This window comes from Tachypleus tridentatus, chromosome 9 (assembly GCF_004210375.1).
Source record: "Tachypleus tridentatus isolate NWPU-2018 chromosome 9, ASM421037v1, whole genome shotgun sequence".
Lineage (NCBI taxonomy): Eukaryota > Metazoa > Arthropoda > Merostomata > Xiphosura > Limulidae > Tachypleus > Tachypleus tridentatus.
In genome coordinates this window covers 131,253,912-131,280,294 of record NC_134833.1, presented here as the reverse complement: position 1 = coordinate 131,280,294, position 26,383 = coordinate 131,253,912, and the positions used below count along the sequence as shown (strand labels likewise).

Genomic DNA, 26,383 nt, shown 5'->3' with positions numbered 1-26,383 from the left:
TTGTGATAGAAAACGTATCCCTGAAACCCTCTGCTGTTGTTTTTGAATTCCAGAGTGAAGATTATGATTACATCTGATATCACTAATTTAAAACATTGCTTTCAACAACTTAGCAAATTTACAGAAAACTTTACTTCGATATTAATTATTTTACTGATTGAAAGACTACATTTTTTACAGTATACTACTATTTCACAACCCTATCACGGTGTCATTGTCACATGAAGTCATATCATCCTTATAACAACTGGTCTTTAATGAATGGTTATTACCACTTTCAAAAAAAAGATACTTTGACACATGAAAAAATATATTTGCATCTTATTCATACAGAAGTGTTTCTAAAAAAATTATATGATTATTGACTATAGCTACACAATAAAATAAAAAGGGATAATTCATTAAATCATATATTTGTTGGTAAGTTTTATTACCTGCTGGAAGAGGTTTTCCATTGACTAGAAAATCAACCGTGAGAGTTGGATCTTTGGCCGGTTCCACCCGACAATGGAAATGTGCTGATTCTCCTTCTCTATGCTCCAGATTATTTAAGTGTGTTGTAAATACGGGGACTTCAAACAATGGCTCCACAAACTCAGGTTCAAGCATGACACTAGTTTCCAGCTGTTGGATTTTCTGGAGACTCTCTGGATGTTGGCTTCCAAGTAAAACTCCTTCACGACCTTGAAATAATGGCAGAAGATGTTAATGTTAATAATAATAGAGAAAGCTAGTCAGAAAATTTACAAACATTTCCATAATGTAATTAAGTAGAAGACAATTATGCTTCATATGCTTTTGAAATATGTAATACACTATACATAGCACATCCAGTGCAATTTTTAATTTACAAAAAAAATTACTGAAAATCCTGGAATAGTTTAAAATTCATACAATTCACTATTTCTCATGTTAATATGAATCTAATAAGCCACTTATGAATATGTTGCTTCCTCACTTTGGTGATATTCTTCACCATCAACTTAACTGGGTTGATGAGAGCTAACATAGCTCAAAAACTAGATATTCAACTGGCTAAGGCATGAGTTTTACTACCTAATTTGAGCTGATGTGTATAATATTATACAATAATGATTAAAAACCACAAAGAGATTTGAGTTCAGTAAAGAACCTTTAAAACAAGTACCTTCAACCTTGATAGTGCAAGTTGAAATAGTTTCTCCAGCTTCATTCACTGCTCGGCAAGTATAAATACCAGAATCATCAGGCCTTATTCCAATGATGTCCAATGATACAAAACCAAAATCAAATGTTGTTTTTATTCTTGTGCCTAAAAATATTTCAAATGAAGTAGATATAACTTCTGCCTTTTAATATTACTGATAAAACCCTGATAGCTTATAAATAATCTTAACGTTTTGTTCCTTAGATGTTACACATGTAACTTCAACAGGTATCAATGCCTCTATGTCATTTTAATGAAAATGTTTAGGATTGGTAAAGCATGCTTATATTTCCTGGTTAGAATATGCAAGCTTAATTTACTTATACAAAACTTGAAAACTATATTTTCTTTATTCAATTTACACCTAGTTTCTGTGTTAGTGTGATTTAACATATTGCAGATTGTTACCACATATCTATGCCAAAGAAAATTTTAACATTAAAAGAATTATCAATTAAGAAAAAACAACTCACCTGATATTATGGCTTTACTGTTCTTGTACCATTCCACCTTCAGTTTCTCATCATTTGCAGGCTCTACCCTGGCTTCAAGATGGACATTTTGCCCTTCTATAAGTTTTTCTTGGTTAATCAAGTGTTTTGTAAAAACAGGTCTTGTAGCAGGTCCAGCATCCCACCAAACTTCAGGAATACGAGATGAATCAAGCTCAAACTTTTGAGTTTTTCTATGAGCTTCGGGATGCTGGCTTTCTTCAAGAACTCTCTGACGACCTAGAAATCAAAAGTAGAACTGTGTTGAAACAAATAATGCTTCAAAAATACATAAAAGTTGAAAATGTGAATCTTAATCATAATGTATGTTATATAAAAAAAGGATAGAATAAATATTTATTGTATTCCACACACATTATACATCTGACAAATTGACTTAACACATAATGATCTGAAGAACAGATGAATTAGTCTTAAAGCTCATACCTGTCTCAATTAAACTTTTCAAACACAACTAATGACCTTGGAAAAAGGAAGTTTTTGAAATTAGTTTTCACAGTTCTCTGCAGGAGATAAAATAAATATCAAAAGTATAAAAAAAATGTTTAAAACCTTATATTGTTTTACCAACATAAAGCATGATATGTGTGGCTTACTTTTCACTTTGATGGAAGACGTGGTGACAGCTTCACCTGCTAAGTTGATTGCTTTACACATGTACACTCCTGAATCTTCAGGGATTGTAGACATAACATTAAGGCTCACTAACCCAAAATCATGAGTCTCTTGAATCCTGGTACCTATTCAAATCAATACAAATAACCTTTGTTGAACTTTTAATGAAAAATTCTTTTAGTACTGAAGTAACTGTTTCTGACATAAATCTCGGAAGATGTGAAGTCTACCGAAAATGTAAACTATGATAACTGTATTGACAGACAATCAGTCTGAAACATTGTAAATTTTTCTTGACTGCATGTAAAAAAAACTGATTATCATCTTTCCAATATAATACAGTTTACTACTAGTAAATTTCAGTCCTTCTCATGAAGACCACTACATATGGTATAATGTGAAAGCCAAATATACATACATCTAAGTAACAGCTCAGTTGATTTATTCTATGTATTAAACTAATATGATGAATATATATATACACACATCCACACATATGAACATTTCCTAATCTCTTAATTTCTTCACATTGAAAAGAATACTGCTTATTAAAATATGACATAAAACAATAGTTTTAATAATATTTTTAGGAAACACAAACTGACATGATCATGAGATTTTTCCAAGAAAAGATCCTTGATAAGTGTTAATAGTTTAGATATCAGCCACTGTATACCTAGTAAAGTGAAAACTATTTTTATAATTTTGTTCCTTTTGTTTTGTCAGTGATTTTTCCTTGTATCTTAACTGCATAAAACAAGGGGCAAATTGAAACACTGTTGATAATTAACAAAATATCTGCTACACAAAATTAAAAAGGTATGAGCAAGTCAAATTTATTTAAAACTAAAGATACATTTTCAAATGCAGGTAACTAACCTGTCTTGAGTTCCATTCCATTCACATACCACTCAAATTTCAGATTAGGATCACCAACAGGTACAACTCGGCATTCAAAGTGAGCAGGTTGTCCCTCAACAAGCTCTTGAGGACCAGTGAGAGGCATGGTAAACACAGGCTTCTCAAAAACTCTTTCTGGTTCCTCTGGGCCAGTTCGAATTTTGGCAGTTTCTAGTTCCTGGATCTTCTCAAGACCTTCGGGATGTTGTGTTTCTAACAATATTGAGGTTTTAGCTGAAAAAATTAAAGATAAAAAAACAAATTTTAAATTTTCTTTTGCAAATCAACGTTTCACAAAAAGTATATTTAGTTTTACACTTTTGAAGTAGATAGATTTGACCAGACACATCTACCATTAGTTTAGTTGTAGTTGTTTTACACCACTACATAAACCTTTGGCTGAACTGAGCCAACTCTCTATCAAGGTTAGACATTAAATACACTTGTTTATGCTTTTAAATAATACCAATATTTCAGGGCCCATTTATAAGCATAAATATCTAGTTCAAAATGAAAACCAAACCAAAGAGTTAAAAACTGTACCTACATTTGACTTTGACTGATGCAGTCGTGACAGCTTCACCCAGTTCATTCGATGCACGACACATATAAACACCTGTATCATCAGGCCGTACATATTGGATATAAAGAGCTACATAGCCAAAGTCATGAGCTGTCTTAGCTCGAGAACCTGGGGAATTACAAGCATAATATAGAAACAACAAATATCTATTTGTACAAACTTATACTGATAGTTATCATTTTATTATTAATCATCCATATGTCAAGTTTAAACGAATTCTTTATCACTGTTTATATCTTTTAGTTTACAGAAACAAAAAAGACCCTAAACATGAAAACAAAAATACTTTGCAGCATCTTGACGCTTGATTACAATATGTGAAAATACATGAATGTAATGTTTATCACTATAGGAAAAGTATATCCTTTAATTTCTGTGAAAATAACAGAACGAATTACACATAAGAAAGTCCAGTGTTTGTTTCTTAATGAATGCATTACGTTTCTATAAAGTGGACTTTTACCAATATATTACATCTTATCTAAATACAATGTTCTTTGTTTGTATTTAACTATATCAAATATTTTCCATGTTTAGAGATACTCTGTGCATAAATAGAGAAGTATCAAATGTAAAATAATAGTTCAAATAATACTACACAACAGAAGATAACATAAGTTAACACAATAACCAAGCTGATGGTTCCTATTCACTATGTGCAAAATCTTCAAAAAGATTTCTAGAAGCAGGTTTTAAGAATTTCAGTAGTCACAGGAATTTGTATTTAGTTCACTCTCTTCACCTTCAAATGTAAACTAAACTTCTGTTATTTGATATATCTATAATAGATTGTTTACTTACTTGGTTGTAAAGGTTTCTCATTACAAAACCATTCCACCTTTAGTGTGGGGTCACCAACAGGGATTAAGCGGCACTCTAAATGTGCTTCTTGTCCTTCCACAAGGTTATCCAAATTTTGCAAGGGAGCTGTAAACACTGGTCGTTGAAATGTTCGTGGCTCAACATACACATCACGACGTTGACGAGATTCATCTTCCAGTTCCTGGATCTTCACTAAACCTTCGGGATGTTGGGTTTCCATAATGATACTGGTCTTTCCTAAATAACCATGATATAAGATAATTGCGACTTGTTTTTATATCATTCTTTAATAGTGGGTTTTAGATATTGCATCTTATTGAGTAAGTTTATGTTTACACTTGTTAAAATACTTAGTATAATGAACTTGGTTAAAATGTCTGGTGAAATAAATTTATTCTCTATGTTAAAATTAAAAAGTGCCCCTAGTGCAATTAATGAGAATACTAGTGTTATGCTTGTTTATATTTTTTGTATAACACTCATACCTTACTAAGGACCCTATAACCAACAAAGTCCTAGGGAATACAATTTAATAAAACATGATTAAACAAAACGTCAATGGCAATATCACTTCTATCAGGGTTAAAACATACACAAATATCACAATGTTTTACATACTGTTAATACATAGAAAAAATCCAAACATTTCTTTGATGTATGTAAGACAATAACACATGATTTTTCAAATAGAAAAAATATATACATTCTGTGACTAAAACTAACAATACAAAAATCAGTAAAATTGTGTCAAAGTTTCATCTCATAACTTTTGCAGAGAATTTTAAGATTTCCAGCTTGATCTTATGAAAAAGGCTTGACTGAAACTCTGAACACGTGATTCTTTTGTTCCATTACACCATATTTCAAACAAATTTGTATTTTCAGATTTTATCATTGTTGTAACTGTACCAGTTTTTTTATTTATGTTACTATCAATAACTAAAAATAAGAAACATAAACTATATTTCACAGCAATTAATATAGTTTATAATAAACCTATCATTTTTAAATAGGCTAACTTCCTTGATATAAAAAGAAATACTGACACAAAATCCCACCATTTATTTGTGAAAACAGGTAGCTTACAGGATTTAATAATAAGCTGTAAATTAATAAAGTTTAGGGTCAGCTTGAATAGGTAGAAAGAAAGTATTACAAACATACAATATTTTGACAAGCTTTGTTATTATTAGGTAAAAGTCGTTTACATAGACACAGAAAGATAAAGAGAGGTCAGATGACCAGCTTAGTAAATGTATCTTGGTACCATGGAATGTCAGTTTAGAGTAGGGCTGTTTTGTTTAAAGATCACTTCCTTTATTTTGCATTTGTTGATGTTTTGTTTTTGCTTGAAATTAGAGTGCTTTGAACAGACATACTGTTAATTTTTTGAGTTGCAATAATGGTAAACATGACAGGGTTTTTTTATTATGTTCAGTGGATCTGCTTTCCAAGTTTCTTCTGGTTTCTGTTGAGTTTCTGGACAGTTATTGTATGCCGTTTTATAAATCATGTTAGTACTGTGTGATTCTACACAATTTTTATTTAGTGATGGTCTTAGTTTAGGTTTCTCTGTGAATTTGAAGTCAATAAGAATTTTATATTTAATCATAAGTTTTTTACCAAGTTTGAATTCTTTTTGAGCTGATTTCATGATGAATTAAAATGTGCAGAGTAAATGTATCGTTGTTTGGTTTATTAGGGTAAATTTTGTTTGTGAGTTGCATTTTGAGGTTTTTGTACTGGTGGTTATGTGAAACTTTTTTCAACAATACTTGATGGAAATTAATTGGTGTGAATAAATGAATGGTTTATAAGGTTGATTCCTTCATCTATGTAGTCAGTTGAATAACGTCTTGAAGCTGTGTTTAAAAGGTATCAATTTTTTGTTTGGGTTCGTGGGTAGAATTCCAGGGAAATTAAAGGCCTGTGAATGGATATTTGTTGAATATTTGTGTTGAATTGTGTGTAAGATATAAAAATGTTGATGTTAAAAAAATCATAACTGATTATTATTTTTGTACTAAATGATGAACATAATGTTAGGGTGAATGGAGTTTAAGTGTTCAAAGAAATTGTGCATGTATTTAATAGAAATGAAACCAACAAAAGCGTCATTGTTATATCAGTACCAGGATGAAATGTGTTTTTCACTGCTTGCATTTTGATATGGGTCATAAATGTGTTGGTGAGAACACATGAAAAAGGACTGTCCATGGTTAAACCACGAGTTTGAAGAAGGCTGCAAATTGTATTTTAAGTTCTATCATATATTTATAGATACAAAGAAAATATTAGAATGTCTTTAATGACATAGAAAAATAAAGACTTAAGATATTGTAAAATAATATAAAGTATCAAGCATTAGTTTTCTTAACAATCACAAATTTATGGAGATTTGTATATTTTACCTAAAATGTTTCATAACCTTATTTGTATGCATTTACATGTGTTTTTCTACTCTTTTCTCTTTAGAAATTTAGCACAAAACATAAAAATTGTTATACACCTTGCATTCTATATCAACAGTTTGTGTCCTGAGTAAGGCTGGTAAGGCAAACATGAAAATTGACCAATTAATTAACATTTCATCATAACAAGTAAAGCAAGTAACTTTTAAACTTACACAGTTTAAATGCTATTCATTGAGATTCAAATACAAAAACATTACTTAACACCCCACCTTGAACGTTGATGTTAATGGAGCTGGTAGCTTCTCCAAAATTATTCTTAGCCTTTACAGTAAATATTCCTGTGTCTTCAGGCAGCACATGTTTAATATCCAGGGCAACATATCCAAAATCAAAGGTCACATGAAAACGAGAGCCTAAGGACAAGTAAAAATAAGCAATTAAATTTCATAACAAAAGCATATTTTTAAACGTTACATGTAGACTAATAAATAAATATCAAGTACTGTTATACAATAAATAGGTAGAAAGTTATTACAATAATGCACAAGGGTACACGTACTGTTACTTTGCATAAAAAAAAACAGGTTTTTACAAACAAGACTAAACAACAAAACAAATACAAGAATCTCATATTACACACACACCAATAAAATGAACACATAATCTACTGATAATTTCATAGCATAATTTATCTGCCTGAAACAGCATTATGATAACGTGATACTAAACAGAGATCTAAATTTAGCACTTGCATTATTGAAACTATGACTAGAATTTCTCTCATTTAATTTTAATTAGCTGTGCTGAAAAAATTAATTTTATAAGAAGTTAGTTCATGGTAGTTAAATATGAAATTTTTAAATAACATCTCATTTTACAATGTAATATGTACAAAACTGAAGCGTCTAATAATATAAGGTATTCACCAGCATCTAGAGGTCTGCCATTATGTAGCACTTCCACCTGAAGGTTTGAATCATGAGCTGGCTCTACCCGACATTCTAAGTGCCCATTCTGTCCTTCCACAAGCTCTGTGGTCCCTTTTAGTTCAAGTGTAAAGTATGGGCATGAAATTGGTTGTTCCTCCACTTCTACTGGTTGATACTTAGGCTGACATTCTAGTTCCTTGATTTTTTCCAATCCTTCTGGATGTTGGGTGTCATAATACACACTTCTTCGACCTACAGTCGATACAAAAAAGTATATAAATATGGAATTTAATTTGTATCTCAAACTAATTTTACTTTGGAGCATTGTTTAATTGAATCCCTTTTTATGGAAACTAAAATCATATTTCTAGAACTTCCCAACAAAAACGACACATATCTGTAACATCACTTTATGATCACAATTTGGTGCTTGTGTTATGTCATTTTTATAATATGTCGTATATATTTCTGAATGGTCACAGGTACCACATTATCTTGAGCATTTTTTGAAGATGTAAGTGAGACATTATATACATGTATATATAACAAATACTTGCTAGTTAGCAGAACATACTATATATACAATAAAGATGACAGCTGTGACTGTCCAAAAACTCTAGAGAAACTAGAAGAAGCTTAGAAAGCAGAGGCACTGAACAAAATAAAAGCAACCTGCCATGTTTATCATCATTCCAACTCAAAAAAATAACAGTATGTCTGTTCAAAGCACTGTAATTTTAAGCAAAAACAAAACATCAACAAATGCAAAATAAAAGAAGTCATCTTAATTAAACAAAACAGCCCTACTATAAAGTATAAGAATTAAAATTTGTCTTCTTCCAACATTCAAATTTTGTAAACTAATTTTGGTGTAAGAAATACTTTTTTGTAATGTCATAGATTTACAGAAATACACAGATGTAATAATTTTGAAACTTCTTATACATAGAAAAAAAATGAATAAATTGCACTCTGCGATTTCTCTAGTTAGTAAATACCTATAATATACTTGTACAAATTGAAATCACATCGATTATCTTCCTTTATAAGGCCTAATGTAAAGGGAACAAATGTGTAAACCATTTTTATGCTGACACAATGCAATAATTCACAGATATTTTTCCCCTTTCAAGAGCACGTGTATTTACAATATATATTATTTTTATTTTGCATGTTTGTACTGACCTACTGTCACTAGTTTAGAATTTTGTGTATATGTTGAATACTGTGCTTTTATAATATATCTGAGCATTAATCTTTCAGTATTTTTTACCTATCAATGTACTATTACAGATGAATGACAATTTTTTTTACTCAATGATATGTGATGTGTATGTTTTTATTGAGAAATAGATAGAAACCAACCGCATTTTTTCAAATCTAGTTAAGTTTCAATTAAGTCTTTGAATGGTTAACATGAGATGTAATTGTGATGTTTCCAAGTCTTCACTTTCTATGTGTCTGTGATGTTTAAATGAAACATTCATAGGAGATAACATACAATGTATTGGAGAAGTCACATTCTTTAATAGGTAGCTAGAAAAATGAAATTTTCTACTGTTATTATTATTATTATTATTGTTATTATTAATACCATTAAAATTTTTTTTATTTTTTCAAAAATAAACTCTTGGGAACTAGAAAAAATGTACACAGATATTTACCTTGAATTTTGATGAAGCATGTCACAACAGCCTCACCTAACTCATTTACAGCTTTACACATGTAAGTTCCTGTGTCTTCTGGATAAGCATAAAGAATATCTAGTGCAACATATCCAAAATCGTGTGTTGTTCTCAATCGATGACCTTAAAGAAAAACAGGACAAAAAAACAGTAACTATTTATCTTTTCATTTTATTATTTGAAAATAATATGGCTAATACAAATACATTCAAGAATAATTGCTTATATTTCTGGGAAGTCTACTGAAAATAAAAGTGTCTTGATAAATTGATTATTGTAGATTACATAAAACTTCTAACAACACACATTTAAACTAAATATGTTTTATTAAAGCATATATATTACACACTCTCTATACAGACGTATTAGGTGGGTAATAATAAAAACAATTACTTCCAAAGTTTAATTTTATAAATTACATATATGTAACATAAAACACTGCATTGAAAAGTCAATGATGCTAATACATAAACTAAAAAACTATCAACCTGCTTTAATCTCCATGCCATTGATGTACCACATAACCTGCAGCTTGGGATCATTGATAGGCTCAAGACGACATTCCATGTGAATAGGTTGGCCTTCCTTAATATTCTCTTGGCTAGTGAGTGGAGTTAAAAACACGGGACGGCTAATTTGTGTGACTGGTTCCTCTGCCTTTTTTATGTAGGAAGTTTCAAGCTCTCTGATTTTCTCCCAACCTTCTTCATGCAAAGTGTCCATAATTATTCCACTTTTACCTAAGAAACAAAGAAAATATAAGAAACTGTAGCACTGGTCATACAATAGATAACAATAATGTAAAAACATATAAACAAATATATAAACTGCCAGCATAGTAATAACACTTTCAGTAATTCAGAATTATGTCTAAAATATCATAAATGATTAATAGATATACATGTGTTATTGAAAATCAGTTAGTTGAACACAAAACCAAATATTTTCAAAACATTAAATCAATATCTGAATTCAAACGTGTTATTTTCTTTTTTATTTCATTATGACTCTAGTCCCAATAATTTCAAATCAGTCAGTAATTTTGTGAGGCAACAATATTTACACCCAGGTGGCTGGCTCATTTGGCAACCATATAGGACAAGCATCTTTGCAATGAGGCTTTGAACACGTGACTTGCAAAGTGAGGGTAAAATGCCTAAAACATCAGAGAATGCCAAGGTAATTTCATTTTTTAAGTATAATTCATCGATGTAATTCACAGACTAATTTAACAATTTATTGTAATGAATCTATTATCCCCTTGTAAAGCACTCAAGAACTATAAATATAATATTGGATGTAACAAAACAGTGCACACCATATTGTTATATTTAGCAAGAGATATTCATATTACATGCAAAAGACTTATTTTCTAACTTCAAGGAGAAATGCAATATCGTACATTGAATACAACAAAACATATAAAAGTAAATAATGGTTATAAATTATTTTTCTTTGCATACATACATAAGAATCTGCAATGACTAAACAGAAAAAGTTTATGTTTTGAGTAGAATGCTGTGTTCTGAGTCTCTAAGCAGCAGCTTTTGCTTCATATCAAACCATTCACTAATTTTTACTCACCCAAAACATAAGCAGGAAAAGTATTGTTTGTTTCTTTGTTTTTAGAAATGTGCACAAAGTTACACGAGAGCTATCTACACTACCCATATCTAATTTAGCAATGAAAGATTACAGAAAAGATAGCTAGTTGTCACTGCCTACTGCCAATTCTTGGGCTACTCTTTTACCAATGAATAGTGGGACTGCCCATCGTATTATAATGCCTGCATGGCTGAAAGGGCGAGCATGTTTGGAGTAATGGGGATTCAGACCTGCGACCCTCATTAATTACAAGTTGAGTGTCCTAATCACCTCGCTATGGCTGGGTCAAGGAAAAGTAATAGAATATTTAAATCTGATAATTACTGCAGCCCTTACCTTTGACTCTTAAAGAGCATGTCGTTACAGCTTCACCAACATTATTTCTGGCTTTACACATATAGGTACCACTGTCTTCTGGTAAGACATACAAAATATCAAGGGCTACATATCCAAAGTCACAAGTTGTTTTGAAGCGATGACCTGAAAAAAAAGAATAGTAAGCACTTTTCTTTCTTAAGCTAATTTAAAATGTCTTTTGTATTATTTAAATAAGTTAATTCACTTTTTCATAAAGTACAATTAGATCTGATTTGATCAAGCATTAATTTATTCTTACATGGATGCTGAAATCTTGATTTTCCAATAAAAACAAATTTATCAATAATTATTTCATCCTAGAGAATGTAAAGAAGATGAAAAATTTAATGCAAAATTAAATGTTTAAATACTGCATACACAATGACCACTATTCACCTTGTTGAATTGGACGACCGTTGAAGTACCATTCAACCTTTAGATTAGGATCAGTAACTGGAGTCAGTGTAGCTTCGAGATGTGCTTTCTGTCCTTCATTTAAATTTTCTAAATTGTAAAGTGGTCTACCAAAAGCTGGACGTTCATCATGTACGACTTCTTGAACTGTAGCTCTTTGGAAGCGACTAGCATCTTCCAGATACTGAATCTTTTGCAAGCTGTCAGGTTGTTGTGGTTCTAAAATTAATCCACTCTTGCCTACAAATAAACGTTATGTGCATGCTTATAAAAGATAAATTGACTGATATCCTTAAAATTAAAATAACGAAGAAAAAAGTGCCTAAAAACTCAAAATATATGAAGCTAAATTCTTTAATTAAAAAGAAACATAAGACTTTTTGACATTATCTTATCATGTTTAATCAAGTACAATAATGAAACTATTATTTTTGATATGAAAAACGTTAATTATTTTTAACTATCAAGCTAGATAAGTGATGAAACATTTGCTGTTTTTAATTTAACAATTATAATAACAGTAAAAATTTTTCCATAAAAAAAAAACTCATTACCTGTTACTTGTATAACTGCAGTTGAAGTAGAGGTGCCCAAGCTGTTAGTTGCTTTGATCATGTATTCACCTGAATCTTCAGCATTAACTGAAAGAATGTCTAAAGCCGCAAATCCAAAATCATACATTGTACGGAAGCGATGGCCTAGGAGATTATTAACAAACTTTAAAACCACTTAATATTTCACTGTTGTTTAGTTACACATAAACATCAATTTGATGAGTTTATAAGAATCTTCTGCACAGATAGATTGTGTCTGACAAGCAAAACATGCAGTGAAATACAACTTACAATTAGAGTAATTCATTTGAATTTCGCTATTAGTTGTAACTGTTTAAACTGTTTTACACTTTGCTAGATGTGATTCAAAATATAAAATTATTAAATGTTTTTAAATTACCGGTTTTCAGGATCTGACCATTGTAAAACCATTCAATTTTCATGGTCGGGTCAGGATATGGTTCAATTCGGCACTCTAGGTGACTACTCTGGCCTTCTGCAAGCTTAGTAGGTCCCCGTAGTGGTGTAACAAATACTGGTTTACTGGAGACCATTATTTCTTCTGTAACTGCCCTTTGACGTCTGGTTGAATCTTCCAGATACTGAATCTTCTGTAGGCTGTCAGGCTGCTGTGGTTCTAGCAGCAAGCTACTTGATCCTGAATAATGAACAGCAAAAGTAAACATCAGCTCTGCATTTGTATGGAATATAATGTTTCTCAACTAAACTAAAACAAAACTGTTTTGGCCAGAAAGGAATATCTAATGATAGGGTTTACTTTAAGCAGCCTCATAAAGTAAAATGACTCATAATCACAGTCAGTGAAGAAATATTATAAGAGACTGTTGTTGCTATCTTTTGATCATAAATCTCTAGATAGCACATTTAAATTTTCAATTAGAATCGTATACAAATAATAGCTGAATATTTTTTGTCTGCTATATTTCACTTTCATTGAAACCTTTTACTCAAAAACAGCAATCCTCCTACTAGGGTGACATAAAGTCTCATTTACCTGGACATAAAATTTACCTGGACATAAAAAACGAAAGAGTCAAAACTGAAATATCTTTAAACTTTAAAATATTTATGTAAACTCTTTTCTTATAATGTATATTGTAGAATTTCTGTCAATCAGTTTTTCACTTGGCAATTTAATTGGAATATAAATGATCTATGTTTTCAATTTTCTTCGTTTTATCTTTTTTTACTTTAGCTTTCAGTCTTATCTTTACGTTCATGTGTCATCTGGCTTTAAAATTATATTGTTTAGTATTTAACCTTGATGTGATTTTACCTAATCCATAGATTATGTCAATAGACATAAAGACTCTCATATTATTGAAAGTTATACAGCAATAAACACTTCAGTCACTTCGATTCTTAAGTAAACTGCTACCACAGAATTAACAGTTAAAATTAAACCTGTTCTTACATAAGTATACCACCCTAAAATTTAATGATACATGCAATTTGGAGCAGTCCATTTTACATTTATAATAACAGTTTTTGTTGGTTTTTTTCAAAAATATGGTAACTTACTTTTCACAGTTAAAGTAGCAGAACATACGGCTTGTCCTAGATCATTTGTTGCCTTACATGTGTATGTACCACTGTCTTCAGGTTTCACATAAGATAGGTCTAATGCAGCAAATCCAAAGTCGTGCATAGTGGTAACACGAGAAGCTGAAAAAATTAAATAGGTTTTTCAGAGAAAACATAGAACTACTACGTATCCAGTCATGTTTTAAATTATTCCTTTTCTTAAAATTTGTTTACATATATATTTATAAGTATAAAAACAATCACATTCACACTACAACTCAACAGTTTTATAGCAAATATTTAATTATGCTTTTTAATGTACTTGAAAACTGAATATTGTTTTAACAAATATAAAACAAAAATATTTTGTATATCCTTTCATAAATAAATAAGACACTAACCATGCATAAGAGGCATGCCATTAAAAAGCCATTCCACCCTCAATTTGGGATCTCCAACTGGGATAAGACGACATTCAAAATGAGCACTTTGGTTATCTAGTAACTGCAAGTTTCTCATGGGTTGTGTGAACACTGGAGCCTGAGTAGTAACTTCTTCCACTGAAACAGTCCTCTGGTAGTGACCACTGTCTTCTAGTTTTTGAATCTTCTGCAAACTATCTGGCTGTTGAGATTCAAGGACCAGTTTCCCTTTTTCTGAAAAAAATTTGAATTACTTAAAAATTCAGACAGAAACAAATCATTTTAACAACTTCCCCATTCAAGTAAGTACTTCTCCTAAAAGCAATAATACTTCTAACTCAAAGTATATAATAAATAATTTGCTTAACCCTATGTGCATAGATGAGAGTTAAAGTGTGCATTCCCCAACCTTGTACTGAGAGTCATTTAACGTGGTATTATGAATTTGATGTCACAGTTATCAACTTTTCATGTTACCCTACATTACTGATTTCACAACAGTTCATGTTAAAGCAGAGAAAATGTCTGATACCTCACATTCAAATTTGTAAGGGTCTGAATCTAATTAATTTTGCCACTTCACCGATAACTTTTTGAGCAAAAATTTTATTGACACATCTAAAACTGATACATTTCATGAAAGCACACTTTATTAATTCAGATTACAGCTAATATTACTTCTCCAATAGAGGTCACTCCATTCAATTAATGTGTATATTTGGTAAAATGAAAAGTTGATATGAGTAACCTAAACATAGCATTTTATACTTTAAGTCTTTTATAAGATTGTGTGAATGGGTATATCCTTTAAGAAAGCCTAATCTACAGCTAATTGTCTACCATGCATAGATTAGGCTTAGATTTATAAAAATCATATTCTTAAGCAAAATACATTAAAGCACAATAAAAAAAAATATTTATTTATTTGGAGATTAAAATCAGGAAGTATTTATTTGGTGATATTTCATTTCACAAAAACATTTATCTTAGAATTACAAATAGACCTCAAAAAGTACTTTGAAAAACAAATTTCAACAGCAAATAATAATTAATTTATTCTGAAAAATAATGACATTTTCTGATTATGCCTAACATTCATTTCTATTATAACAAATATAAAAAAAAAATGTCCTTGTTCTTACTACATGTTTTAGTTACTGACTTACCATAGCATCGTAATTGAGCAGATGTGACAGCTTCTCCAAGAGCATTTGTTGCTTTACATGTGTAAGTTCCCGCATCTTCAGGATAAGCGTACATGATATCAAGTGCCACAAAACCAAAACTATGGGTCTCAATAAAACGTGAGCCTGGAACAAAATTATAATTCATAAGCATCTTTGTTTTACAATTTTCTTGAAGACAAAAAATATTTTGAATTTAAATATTTAAGTAATTTATAATTCAAAAACAAGATTCAAACAAATTCATTAAAATTAAGTATCACCACCTTTATTCATTGATAATCAGACTTATATATTTCTGTTAAAATCAATTAAACAAAACAATGATTATCTGTACAAAGTTTAAAAACATATTGAGAACGCTCTACATGTTTCGACAAGTTCTCCATATCAAAACACGTATAGCTTTTGACAAAAGTTTTTAAGATGTGTACAGATAAACATTGTGTTTTATGTGATTAATCTTAATAAACAAGGGCCTTCAGATTCAGAGTCCTGCATGCTAACCACTAGGCTACGTCCAGCCCCAAATTACATTAAATTTATTTTCACTCCTTTTTAAGTACATACTATCATATTCTTACAAAAGACATTGGAAATTGTGTTTAAATAGTTCACTATGATAACTGATGGAAGGAGTTCAAGCAGATAAACACATATAGAAAAGCATGCTCATATACATCAATTTAAAGCTGAAAATGCACTTAATTTTTTTTCATGATATAAGGATGGATGTAAGTTATTATTATAAACAATGAACACTACAGCCACAGAGAAGAATAACATTTATATGATATATCATATAAAATAAGTACTGCATATTTTACTGGAAAAAATATCTCACATATAACAAATAAATAAATACAAGTAATTTGGATATTATCATATGATTTAAATCTATAACCTTTTATTAATGTATTTCTTCTACAGTCATTGTATCAAACAGTTTACATTTCTAAAGTTAGATTTGTAATTATATAATATGTAATTTAAACAAATTTGTCCAAAAAATTTGCATATATATAACTAAGAAGTTGTTTTACCCATTTTAACAGGTTTTCCATTTTGAAACCATTCAACTTTCAGTTTTGGGTCACCAACAGGAATCAAACGACACTCAAAGTGAACTCGTTGACCCTCCTCTATTTCCACACTACGAGGTGGACTGGTAAACACAGGAGCCTGAGTAGTGGCTTCTTCTTCTTCCTGTCTTGTAAACCTTTAACATAAACAAAACACAAACTCTTCAGTGGGAATTCCTAGTAATATTTTCCAGCTATTTTATAATAAATTCACTTAATCAAAATTATGTAGAACTAAACAAAGTATACATATTAAAACATCATCCATTTGCATAGCTTTATGTGTTTTGTAATAAGTAAGAAAAAAGAAAGCATATTACACTTTCTTAATGAGGACTGATATGTCAGTTTTAAACTTTCTTTACAAAGAAAAATTAAAACTTTTTTAATTTAAAACTTTATCATCCTTTTAGTAAAGTAGTTTTATGTTGACTATAGGTCAAAACACAAATTTGTATTGGTTTTTTTAGCACTATAAAATAGATAAGTATTCTGTTATAGACTATAATAAGTACAAGGCACAAGCGTGCAGTTATGTGTCACTCATTAACTAAAACCAAAGTTGGTTGTTTTCAAACAAAGTCACACTGAGGTATCTGTTGTGTACACTGTATGAAAAATAGCCCTGGATTATAGCACTGTAAGTTTGTAAAAGTACTGCTGTCCCACTGGGAAGACACTAAAAATAAGAGCAACATTCAATATTATGTCTTACAACTTATTTTCCAAGATCAATGTTCTTCCTGTTATATTGTTTTCATGTTTAAAAAGATAAACATTTTATGTACAAAACAGAGCTCACTTTGCATACGATTCCAATTTCTGAATTTTCTGTAAGCCTTCAGGATGTTGAGTTTCTGAGATTATTGATGTTTTACCTGAAGTTAAAAAATACAGAGTTATGTTCATTCTTCTCTCTTCTTTAACCCTATAAAAAACGACCTCTACACATTTCTATAGTAAGTTCCAGGCTTTTAATACAATACTTGCAAATTATCTTGAACGAAGTTTCATTTCTGATGTTTTAATTTTTTTTTTTACATTATAGAGCAAAACTATTGTTTAATCTTGAAAGCAATGTTCTCTTATTTGGTAAAATATATATAGATATGATTGTTTCACCTTAAAAGCATTTAAATATTCTCTTTATGTGGTAAGATATATTACATACACTTTCTCCCCACTTCAAACAGAATGGTAACTTGTTTTCAGTTCAACTGTCATTTTTTAAATAAAGTTTATATTTCATGTTTAACAACTAATACCTTGTCATGATCCTTTCATAAATATAATGAAGTTGACAGGTAACAAAGTTATTTTTTTAATGTGATCCAATATTACTTGAAGAAATACTTTAATGTTCCTATTAAATAACAGTTATCCAATACAAAATTAACTATTTCAATAAAACTGTCAGAGAATAATCTTTATTTCTCTTATATTTTGTAAAACTTTATATCGATTTTGTATGTACTTTTTACAGCAATTTTTCAAACACTTCAACACTAAAACTTACTCTGACATCTAATGGTGGAAGATATGTCTGTTGTTCCCATGCTGTTTGTAGCTCTACAAGTATACGTTCCTGAATCTTCAGGTACTAAAGACAAGATATTCAGTGCTACATATCCAAAGTCATGGAAAGGACGGTATCTGTGACCTGCATAAACAAATGAAAAGCATACAAAATTGAAATAGAAATTATTAAAACATAACAGTCTATTTTAAATTTAATTTCCAAACTAATAACTCATGTAAGGAATAACTGAGATGCATCTACCTGTTGGAAGAGAAACTCCATTCCGGAACCATTCAACTTTTAAAGATGGATCGTTAACTGGCTCAAGACGACATTCAAGATGAGCCTCTTGGCCCTCTCGCAGAGAAAGATCATGCATACGGCTAGTAAACTTTGGAATAACTTTTATGGCTTCTTCAACCATGGTTTCTCGCTTGTACCGGCTTGTATCCTCCAGGTACTGTATCTTTTCTAAGCTTTCAGGTTGTTGTGATTCAAATATAATTTGACTTTTGGCTAAACAAAAATAAAATTATTAACCAGTTCATAACTGTATTAATTATGTAATTGAATATTACAATAAAAGTATGTTTTAAACGATATTTAAACTTAATTTGTTAAAAAAATTATTATTTTCTTTCTTTGCATTAATAAACAATGTTTCCAAAAAAAAGGAACACACACTTTATTATCTAATTCTTTTGTTTGTTTTCGAATTTTGTACAAAGCTACATGAGGGCCATCTACACTAGCCATTCCTAATGTAGCAGTGTAAGACTACAGGGAAGGTATCTAGTCATCATCATCCACTGCCAACTCTTGGGCTACTCTTTTATCAACGAATAGTATGTGATTGACTATCACATATAATGCCTCAATGGCTGAAAGGGCAACCATGTTTTTTGTTTTTTTATCTATAATGCATACAGAAATGCCACTTTAATTTCTTTTTTAATTACACTATGTTTTGCAATGTTCAGGAAAGGTCTTATTGCATTTACAAGCAATAATCAACAGAAATCATAATATATTATACAAAGACGACTTGTACAATGGGTCTTCATTCCCTAGGTCTCTAGAAAAACTCTGACTAGAAATCAATCATGATTGATTTAAATTTTGTGTCTGAGAATTCTTTATTTTTATTTATTATACAATTATAAAAAGCAATGTGCTCTCCACCATACACTGAAAAACGGGATTCAACATATTGGATGTACAAACGTGATGTTCTTCCAATTTCATGCTTCCATTTTACTGGTGTAATGAAAGAACCAAATAAGTTCATGTTTAAGCCTAAAAAGATAGATATTCAGAAACAATTTCACTGCAAAATGCATGGAGACCTTTGAATTCTGCTCATGGTTGTGGTGTAATACAAAGTGATAGAGGTTATGTTGTTTGTAAGCATATCATACAATTTCTACAAGCTTTAGTGATATAGAATGTTTTGTTTATTTAGTTTGTGTCCAGTTTCAGCATAAACACCTGGTCCAGAAAGTTATCCAGATTACCTTGTTCTTATTGCTTTCTTTTCCAAAACACATAATGTCTATCCTGCCTGAAACTTTCCAATTTGTTCATTTCTCACACAATTTATAACCTTCAAGTTATCAAACAGAGATTTCTGGTCAAATCTGCTGTTATTAAGTGGACTATCTGGGAGTTATAGGGAAATTAGTTCACTTGAAAATATCACATCTGTAAACACTATATCAAAATGTTTTCAATCTAAGGACATGGACCTTTTTCTACTTGCTATTATGATAAATGTTGCAACAAAATCTTTACAAGCTTTAGAAAGCAGTATAGACAAATTAAAGCTATCACACTTTCACTTGCAACTAGACAAGACATTGAGTGCAAGTTTATTAAAAAGCACTTACAACATCCAAAAAAATATTTTGATGAACTTTGCAAATATCACAAATTAATGTGATTTGTGAGCCTATCATGAGTTTTCTACCTTCTAGAATAATATAAAATTATTTGAAATTATTGATTATTCAGTTTTTCTACTGTCATGGTAGCAAAACATTGTCCAGAGTTTTTAATATTATTTTACACTAGTAGCCTCGCCCTTTGTTCTCTAGTAGATTAGATGGTGCATACAAAAAGGTCCTTTTCAAAACTGAAATTGATAACGTACCACATTAGGAGTTCTATGACCCAGGAAAGACTAACAAAACTGTTAACATTACATACAGAGTAGGAACAAGCATGAGTTGGATGAAAAACCTTAAAAAAGGTATTTACACCCCAAACAATTATAAGAAGCCAACCTTATCTTTAATAAAAAAAAAATTATTATGTAAAAAGGTGTGCTATTCTTCAGTCTTAAAACACTAAGCAGGAACTAGTTTTTTGGGTCTTCATTGGTCAGACAGACGAGAACTACTTTATGGAAAACAGTTCCATGCTAAAGATCAGATAATGAATTTACATATTTTCATTACTTGGGAGAAAATGAGTAAAAACAATTGAAATGATCTTGTTAAAGTAACTGTTATTTATTTTTGATATAAATTAAAAATGAAATATGTTCTGTGATGAGTAGTAGATGCCTAAATATTGTTTGGAGTCTTATTTTTAAAAAGTGCTACATGAGAAAAGACTCTACCTGCACTGATTAACTTAAGCTACACACTACCATATATCGTACGAGAAGGGCAGAATTTTATGTTATGCTACTGGCACAGTTCCTGTTTATTTATAGTCTGGTTACTTACCTATACATTTGACAGAACAGGATGTGACAGCTTGTCCCAAACTGCTTGTGGCTCTACAGGTATAGACTCCACTGTCTTCTGGATAAATACTTAAAATATCTAATGCAACATAATCAAATTCAGTTGCTGGTCGGAATCGATGTCCTAAAACAAGAATAAAACAATTTATTTAGTGGTTAAACATAAAACGTAACTAGAAAGAATCAGCAAAATTCTACACTAATCTATGTGTAGAGGTACAATGCATACAACACATAGGATACAAAGACACCTGAAAAAACTGTGTTGCTTTTTACATTACTTTCATTTAAAGATTCCATCTTAGCTTTTTCAATTTGAGAAACCACAATATTAGCATAAAAAGTATATATACACATTGAGACATAAAATGATACAGCAAAGAAATTTAAGCAATGCATTTTAATTCTAATAACCTGATAATAAAATATATCAATCTCTGTTTATGGTACACTCATAAAATAATTTCATAAAGTTAATTTTTCTCATGACAGCTCCAAAGTCAAATAATCCAGTTCAACATTCAAATCAATTTAAATTGAGGCCAAAAATAAATTTTTCAGTATATTTTTATTCCAAAATAAATAAGAATCAATTAAATGTTTTTTTTATTATTGCTACTGAAATGTTTTCACACCTGATGCTTTTATTAAGAGTTTTACACATCCTTTCACTTTTGATTTTTTACCATAGTTTACCAGGTGCAATGACTTTAATCTTTAACTATTAATGACTCTCAACAGTATATCATTTAAAGCAAAGCTTCTCTACATTGTGACTGGTGCATCAACATGCTTGCACTAGTCATAATTTTCTCAGGTGCTAAGATAAATTTGGAAAATTCTTTGAGTTTTCAATTTAAAAGCAAACTTATACAGGTTTTATTTACCTATCCTAATAGGAACATTGTTGATCAGCCATTCCACTTTCATTGTAGGATCCCCAACAGGAACTAAACGGCACTCCAAATGAATGTTAGTGCCTTCAATTACTTCAATATTATGTAATGGCTTAGTAAAAGTTGGCATTTGGGTGATGATGGTTTCTTCTTGTATGGCACGATGATAGCGACTGGCATGTTCTAACTGCTGAATCTTTTCTAATCCTTCTGGATGCTGAGATTCCAAAATTATTGCAGATTTTCCTATCAGAATTAAGAATATTTTGAGTTATAAAAAATTTGGAAATTTTCATTAAATCCCAAAGAATCCCAATAACTGAGCTAAAAAGGTTATTTTGTACATCTCAAATTCTTCAGAAGCATATAGTTAATATTTACATATCCATAGGTTTCTTTAAAAAAAGAAAAAAATTTAAATGTTTATTCTTCTTATATTAATTATTTTAATTATCATTCTAAAAATACTCCTCTTTCTTATTTCATAAAAAAAACAATACTTAATGTGTTGAATTTGTTCAATTTCACATCCACAGTTGTAATATTAAAAATATCTTTCTCTTATAAATAATAACTAGGTGTCCTTAATGGATAAGGTATAAGTTCTTCAGTATAAAGTGTAACCATCATCTTAGGGTCGGTAACAAATGAGTGAAATATACATAACCCCCTTCCTTCAAAGCTACACAAAGGTTTTCTCTCTTAGCTGTTAAAGTGATAAACTAAAGAGAAGGCAACTAGTCATCATCACTCATCCCTAGCTCTTATTTTACTTCTATCAGACTGAATAGTGAAATTTGACTGTTTCTCTTGCAAAAATCCACAGCCCCAAAATGAGAAGCACAATTTTTTTTATTTTGGCTGTAACAAGGCACAAACTGCAGAACTTCAGACCCATGGTCCGGCATATTAACCACTGGGCTGCACTCATCTCTTAAGGTTAGTAACAGATGAGTGATGTTAATATATATAAGCCTCTCCAGTATCAACATTATCTATCACTTTAAAGTTAAATATCAAGAAAAGATATTACCGAAACTACATGCATAGTTAAGAAAAATAGTATATTTTTCATTAATAATACAATTAAATGGTTATATTATAGATGAGGTTAACACGTTTGCCATATTTACAATGAATTTTATCTTCTTCAACATTCTTAAAATCAATAAATTGTTTTAGATATTTTATTATTTCAGTAAAAATTCACTGACCATAAATTTTTACAATAGCACTAGTGTGGGAGGACCCTAGTTGATTGGTGGCTCTTACAGTATACTCTCCAGCATCTTCAGGATAGGCTGTTAAGATATCTAAGGCCACAAATCCAAAGTCATATCGTGTTTGGAATCTACTACCTGTTAAAATATAAGAAAATAATCAAATATCTACAAGTGTTTCCATAAATAAAAAATGTTATTTTAATTAAAATAAATACACTTTCTAGGAAATTATATATGTTTTAATACAAACTATAAAATTATCCATAGTATTTCAGAAATAGAGTTCAAATACCTCTGAGTGTCAAATTCTGAAAGTGAAAATTTGAAATATTTAGAACAAGTGTGAATGTGATGTGAAGTGGAGCGCCGTTAAGCCACGGTATTTGGGGGGGGTCAACCTGCTTAACTGCGGCTTAAGTGGTCCGCAGCTTAAACCTTTGTGACTGAAAAGCCAAAGTTGCTGTCAGCTCCGCCGAGGAGCCTCATCCGGGCCATTGCGTGATCATTATAATATTAATGTATAGACTATTCAGATACAATTGACAAGTGTCGTTTTAACACAAACGACCAAATTTTATTTATTTCCCAAATTAAAGCAAATCCTTTTTAAATATCCCCTTGAAGTTATAAAGCCAGGATTAAATTCGTAAGCCGCATTTTTACACGTTCTTAAATTAGTGGTGAGCCCCGATAACCCTCACTCACATTTGTCATGTCAGTGTCAACGACAAGGAGAGTGTGAGAAACTTTAAAAAGCCAGGTAGTAGATTTAATACATCAAAAATTTTGGGACAAGACTTGCTACAGCGGCTTAAGCGATTTCGCGGTTTACTGGTCCGCAGCTTAATGGCACTCCACTGTATTTTAGTACTAATATTCAAGTTGATTGCTGATTACTGTTCATTTTCAAAATTGCAACAAGCAACAGCTGATGACCAGTTATCAACCATCTTGTTAATACAATTAAAGCTGTGGTTGTGTTTATTTTGATTGTAAACTGTGTATATATGAAGGTAAGATAAATAAGATAGGACCAATTAACAGGTCACTTACATGACAGCTCACCCCTGTACATGCAAACCAGATTAATAGCACTTACTCATTTCATTGATAGTTGTGTGACTGACGTTTCTTCAGAGACAAAAACTGTACAAGATGAGCTTACTTAAATTGGTTAAATCAATAAACTACATACACGTACTTATCATATGCTTCAGAATGTAAATATGTTCGATATGAAATGATAGAACTTAAACATATGTCGTGGATTGAAATATTTCTCACTTGAAACATTCTCAATGATTCCAAAAAATAAAGTAAATAGCATAAGTCATCCAGGTTGCCTATAAAAAATACGATCTATTGAACACACGCAAATATTACAATCACAGTTTTATAAAACACAGCTGTACCTGATTTTAGAGGCTTTCCATTAAAGAACCATTCTACTTTCATTGTTGGGTCATTAGCAGGTTCTAATCGACATTCTAAATGAACTCGTTCTCCTTCTCGTAAGGGTTTAGGATTGTGAAGTGGATGAGTGAAAATGGGTTTTGACTTGGATTTTTCTTCGATCATGTGCTGAGGTTCCTGGTAGTGGGGTCGCTCCAAGTACCCAATCTGTTCTAACCCAACTTCATGCATTGTTGTTGTGTCAACAGCAGTTTTACCTAAGGAAAACAAATATTATAATAGCATGTCTTTATCAGAATTATGATTATATAAATAAACTGAATCTACTAATAAATCAATCTTTAGGACTTGGAGGAAAAGTAAACAAAAAATGTTAACAATTCGGTATGAAATACTGCTAAATCAAATATGGAAAAAGACCTTAAACCATCCTAAATATATGATAAAATGTGTATCTATAAAAGAAGCTATCAGGAATATATCAAGTATATCCCATTAGATGTAGTTTCATTGATAATATCATACAGAGTTAATAGTAACATTGTATAAGGATTTTAAATTTCTGCTGCTATGCAGATATTTTTAAAATTTTATTTGTATGTTGTCATGAGTTATTAACTCTAGTGAATAAATATCCAAAGTGCATATAAATTCCACTTACATTTAGAAGGGTATTTAGCAGTTTCATTTGCCAACGAAAAATATGTTTTTACTAACAAAATATTATTATTAAATCCCTTTAATATAGAATATTTATTAATGTACTTTGTAGTTTCCTTGTAAACTAAAAAATAAATATTGCTTTATTTGGTAAAAAAACAACAACAAAACACAGGTTGAAATACAACTTAAGGTTCCAAAAACTGCAAAACTACTTTTAAAAAATACTTTCTAGCCAAAGAATGCACCTTAATAATGCATTATCATTTTTTCAAATTAATCAGAATATTTTAAGGTCGCCTTACTTTGAACTCTTATTGTTTTTGATTGGGTGATTTCTCCTAGAGCATTTTTGGCTTTGACTGTAAAATTTCCACTGTCTTCTGGGAATACATACAATATGTCCAGGGCCACATACCCAAAATCAAAGTACGTCTTGAATCGGTGACCTGTATATGACACAATAAATGTTAAACTAAAAAACTTCATATAACTTTAATTCATACAGGTTAAACAAAAGAATAATTACCAGGACTCAACAGTTAGACTGGATGGTAAGAAAAACGTTTCTCTGGAAAGTTATACAAGCAGAATAATACTTTAATGTTACAGTTTACATGCAAAAAGCTGGCAAAGCATTAGAAACCAATAAGCCTGTAAGTTGTGATAAAAATCACCTGAAGATAGGTTCATTTACACTGCAAACCATAATTTCTAAAGTATTAGATCGTATATATAGAAATAGTTCCAATGAAATTTTGTCTTTCATTATCCAGCCCAACTGACAAATTCTGTTATTGAATGAAAAACCTCTTTTGCAGTAACTTATAGAAAACAAAAAATATATCTCAAATGCTATTTTTACCTGCCTCTGATCCGTTTTTTTGGTCCAAAATGAACAGATTAAGATGGGTGTGCAAAACAACATCTATAATTTACCTGATTTTAAACATAAGTTTTAAGGATATTGATTTCTAATATTTTGATAAGTTTGGCATGTAAACTGTAACTTTTAAAACAGTAGTTACTTTAGAAAAATTTTAGGAATTCTTCATCTCATGTTTTAAATAAGTAAATACAAAAAGAAATGAAATAATAATAAAAATAATGAAAT

General features: G+C 30.5%; 1 protein-coding gene across 1 annotated transcript in view; it reads right to left on the bottom strand.

Annotated features, from left to right (window-relative positions):
* LOC143227488 (uncharacterized) overlaps positions 1-26,383 on the bottom strand; it is a 457,070-nt gene that overhangs the window by 148,165 nt on the left and 282,522 nt on the right. Inside the window, 27 exon segments of the mRNA XM_076458930.1 lie at positions 409-683; positions 1,148-1,291; positions 1,660-1,917; positions 2,295-2,438; positions 3,193-3,447; positions 3,761-3,904; positions 4,598-4,855; positions 7,302-7,445; positions 7,959-8,213; positions 9,626-9,769; positions 10,135-10,386; positions 11,588-11,731; positions 12,005-12,262; positions 12,577-12,720; positions 12,977-13,234; positions 14,119-14,262; positions 14,523-14,777; positions 15,710-15,853; positions 16,771-16,946; positions 17,612-17,687; positions 18,326-18,469; positions 18,590-18,844; positions 21,058-21,201; positions 21,965-22,219; positions 23,188-23,331; positions 24,609-24,866; positions 25,575-25,718. Coding sequence (XP_076315045.1) covers positions 409-683; positions 1,148-1,291; positions 1,660-1,917; positions 2,295-2,438; positions 3,193-3,447; positions 3,761-3,904; positions 4,598-4,855; positions 7,302-7,445; positions 7,959-8,213; positions 9,626-9,769; positions 10,135-10,386; positions 11,588-11,731; positions 12,005-12,262; positions 12,577-12,720; positions 12,977-13,234; positions 14,119-14,262; positions 14,523-14,777; positions 15,710-15,853; positions 16,771-16,946; positions 17,612-17,687; positions 18,326-18,469; positions 18,590-18,844; positions 21,058-21,201; positions 21,965-22,219; positions 23,188-23,331; positions 24,609-24,866; positions 25,575-25,718 — 5,216 coding nt within the window.